The sequence below is a fragment of the Pygoscelis adeliae genome, unplaced genomic scaffold (genome assembly GCF_000699105.1).
Source record: "Pygoscelis adeliae isolate BGI_AS28 unplaced genomic scaffold, ASM69910v1 Scaffold138, whole genome shotgun sequence".
NCBI lineage: Eukaryota > Metazoa > Chordata > Aves > Sphenisciformes > Spheniscidae > Pygoscelis > Pygoscelis adeliae.
The window spans coordinates 153,234-157,071 of NW_008825265.1; the positions used below are offsets into that span (position 1 = coordinate 153,234).

The 3,838-nt window shown below is 47.5% G+C and overlaps 1 protein-coding gene across 1 annotated transcript in view; it reads right to left on the minus strand.

Moving 5' to 3' along the window:
• The window catches only part of GADD45G (growth arrest and DNA-damage-inducible, gamma), a 4,749-nt gene extending 2,168 nt beyond the window's left edge, over window positions 1–2,581 (minus strand). Inside the window, exon 1 of the mRNA XM_009329604.1 lies at window positions 2,447–2,581. Coding sequence (XP_009327879.1) covers window positions 2,447–2,581 — 135 coding nt within the window. The remainder of the gene's footprint in view (window positions 1–2,446) is intronic.
• Window positions 2,582–3,838: the final 1,257 nt, after the last annotated feature.

Consider the following 3,838-nt stretch of genomic DNA (forward strand, 5'->3'; position numbering starts at 1 on the left):
AGAGAGAAAAAAGGTTTTATCGGTATGATTTCAGCAAATGCAGAGGCCAAGCCCTGCTCCGGGGAAGGGACGGCCCGTGCAGCAACCCAGGCTGGGGAGCAGCTCTGTGGAGAAGCCCCTGGGGCCGTGGTGGGCAGCGAGCTGGGCATGGCCAGCAGGGATGCTGGCTGCAATGAAGGCCCACCGTGTCCTGGGCTGTATGAACAGGAGCATGGCCAGTGGGTCGAGGGAGGTGATGATCCCCCTCTGCTCAGCACTCATGAGACAACAGCTATGTAGTTTGTCCAGTTTTGGCACCCACAGTACATGAAACACATCAGTAAACTGGAGGAAGTTCAGATGAGGGCACCGAGGTGTCCAGGGCTGCAGCACTGTCCCACCATGCAGGCTGAGGGACCAGGGCTGGTTCAGCCTGGGGAAGGCGCAGTTCGGGGGGCACCAAACAGCAGCCCCCCAAAACCTGTGGGGCTGTCATTGAGAAGACAGGGCCAGGGTCTTCACAGCAATGCCTAGTGGGGAGACGAGACAATGGGCACGAGTTGAATCGAGAGGTTCAGATGGGATGTAAAGGAAAACCCTTTTCCCCCGCGGACAGTCAAGCAGTGGAGCAGGCTGCCCAGGGAGGCTGTGCAGGCTCCCTCCTTGCAGGGCTGCAAGCCCCAGTGGGACAAAGCCCTGAGAGACCTGGCCTGAGTTCCCTGGTGACCCTGCTACAAGCAGGAGACCTCCTGCGGTCCCTTCTGGGCTGATTGTCCTATGAACCTATCATTTTAATTTTTTTTTTCTCCAGCAAATAGGAATTTTTTTCAGCTGAGCTTTACTAAAAGTAGACCTAATTTGGATAGTAACCTGAGCTCGAGTGTATCCTTTAAAATTAATTCAGTGTGAAATGTGTATGATTGCTGAACTCAGATCTGAACCTGTTTGTCAGCAAACCAAGCAAAAGTAAAACAAATTTTCCCACTGTGAATGAGTACGGTCTAAATACCAAAGGACAAATCACTTTCCAAGTCCTTTCAATCTCTGACATCTCAGTTTAGGCTGCCAGTTACTACTTGTCCACCGAGTAACCACTTCCGACCAGCACCAAGTCATTTAATAGAGGTTGTGGAGAGCCACCTTGAGGCAGACCCCTGACTATTGCAAACCGGCGCCGGAGCGAGTCCAGCAGGTTGCTGCAGAGAGCGGTCTCTGCAACCTGCCACCCTCGCTGCTCCCTCGCCTCCCGTCACATCGTCCCCTTCCAAATGAGTTTGAACCCAGACCCCGGGAACGTCCTTTCCAGTACTTCTCTGGGAGTCCTAGATCAACCACGGCTCGTCTGTGACTCTGTGTATGGTATACGCTGCCTGCTCGGTAGGTTCAGCCTCTTTGAGCACCATAATTTCAGAAGTGCTCCTCAAACCGAGCCACTTCAATGGCTTGCTGTGTTTCTGCTTCCAGTTGTTTCTAGTTAGTGTCCCGGGCATTACTACAGGCGACAGCATTGGACCTTGCAGTAATCTCTTGGTGAGCTTCCATTTTAGACGGATGACAACAGCAGGATCTGCCAGATACATCCGACCTCTCTGAGAACATTCCTCGGGCGGTATCTACAGAGCTCTCAGGACTGGGGAGACAGCTCTGTTGTAACCGCCAATTCTCAAGCCTAACGATCTTTTTCACCCTACTAGCGTGCAAAGGCATTCTTGACTTGTGAACCCATGCCAGTGACCTGGCACACTGAATTTGCTTGAGCAGGGCATAAATTCTTAGTTTGTTTTCTTTAAAAAATATGTGAGAAGTTTTCAGAAAATTATCTCCCGGTCTGTATTCGTGAAATGGCAATTGTCTCCACTTGTTGGAAGGAGTGTAGTGTACACAGCGTGTACCATTCATTCTCAAAAGGTAAAAATGCTTCATACATCTGCCTCTTTTTTTTTCTCTAAATACATAACTGGGGAGAAATGCGGAAGAATAGCTTGAGTGGTAAATGGCAGCTTTAGGTTTTCTTATGAAATTGGGTTAGACACACTGAATGGTACATCTCTTAGAAGTATTGAAGGGCCTGTTTCTGATGTACTACATTTTCAGTGCACGATGAAATAGGTGGAAAATCCAGGACTGACTCAGAGCTTTGAAAGATGCTGAATTTAACTATGACTTCAATGAGTTTCCCATCACAGTGGAAATGAAAGTTACTTAAAATGGATCGAAATTAGTAGGCCAAAGTAACTCATAGTGGATAACAGTGCATATGTAGTAGTATAACATATATAAGTACCTAAACAATAAACTGATGTATGGAACCATATTGACACATTAATCCTTTTACATGCAAGCTTCCAGTGTCAGCTTAACGACGCAGCACCCTGGAGTTAGGGCTTCGTGTCATCACACTTTTCCATTTGCTCCGTTATTCCTGGGTCTCCTAGCACAGATGGTGTTGAAGGCCACGAAGCATTACCAGACACCTGATCCAGCTTATTTCGAACCACGGCATCAACACCAGGCCTCCAATGCAGAAGAGGAGGTGCAGGAAGGAGAGCTGTGCCTGCCCCAGGTCCAGTCCCCGTTTTGAAGGCGTCAGCTCCGCAGACATGATACCTTTGATGCCTAAAGCAAACTGAAGGGGAGGTCGGGCTCCACTCCTTGCTTTCTTGGTCTTTTCCTCCCATGTTTTTAATTCATTGATGAAGGAAAAGGAAAAAAAAAAAAATTAGGCATTCTTTTTGTTTTTCAGCATTCCTGGCCATGAACACCGGAGTGAGGGTGCTGAATGGTTCCATCTGAAAGTGGAAGTTACACCCTCCACTGCCACAGGACACTTGAGCACACTTAGGTGTACTTAAGTGTCCTCAATATGCTTATGTGCCAAATACTGAACAACAAAATTCACTTCTGTAAATGCAGCTCAGTATAATCTATGCATTTCATGGAAAATGGGTAAGCGCCAGACCTCTGGTGGATCCACTGTTGTGTGCTTGAAGCCATCCTGTAGATCGGGGTGGGAACAGCACATGGCAACAGTACTCAGGCATGAATAAGCGGATTTTGCCGTTATATTTGACAGCAGTGGTATAACGCCAGTGCCACTTACCCGTGCTTTTCATAGCATGAAAAGGCTCGCCTGCAAACCGTATGTTTTTTTCGCTGGCAGCTTTAGCACACGACCAAACGTGCCTCAGTCAAACGTAATGCTGCGTTCGCAGTAAAGCTGTGACCTCTGGTGGACACCTAAAATATTACTGCTACGAAAAACGATTAACAGCCCACCGGCAAACGGCACTTGCATTCGGTTCCTGTTTTCATACCCTTAATGTTTTTAGTGAAAATTTAGCAAAAAAAAAAGTAGACGTTGGTGTTTCCTACATGAAGAAAACCCCTAAAACATCCCCCTAATCTTGCAAAAAGTCAGATGCAGGAAATAATAGTACATTCAATCACAACAAAGGCAAGTAACCTGCCAGAATGTAACAGGTAAAACTGCAGATAGATTACACCCCTGTATAGCTGGTAATAAACATGATTTTGTCATTTTGTGAGGAAAATAATAATATATCTCCAAGTGAAGAGCAGCAGGCACAGACATCACCGTTTGGCCTGAGCGAGAGGAGACTCAAGCCTTCCACATCAGAAAAGGCATGCAAGCAGCGGTAACAGCCAGCCCAGCCACGGGGCTTTTACATTGCCCCAACCTGTCTGCTGCTTTCCTGGCTTGTGCTGCATTCCCAGACTTCCCATCAGTAAGACCCTTTTTACCAAGATATACCAGTCCTTTCAGTTCAGATGGAGTACCCCCAACCTCAAGTCTTTCCAAATTTGTCAGAACTTCTCCTCATCCCGTTCCAGTCCTCCA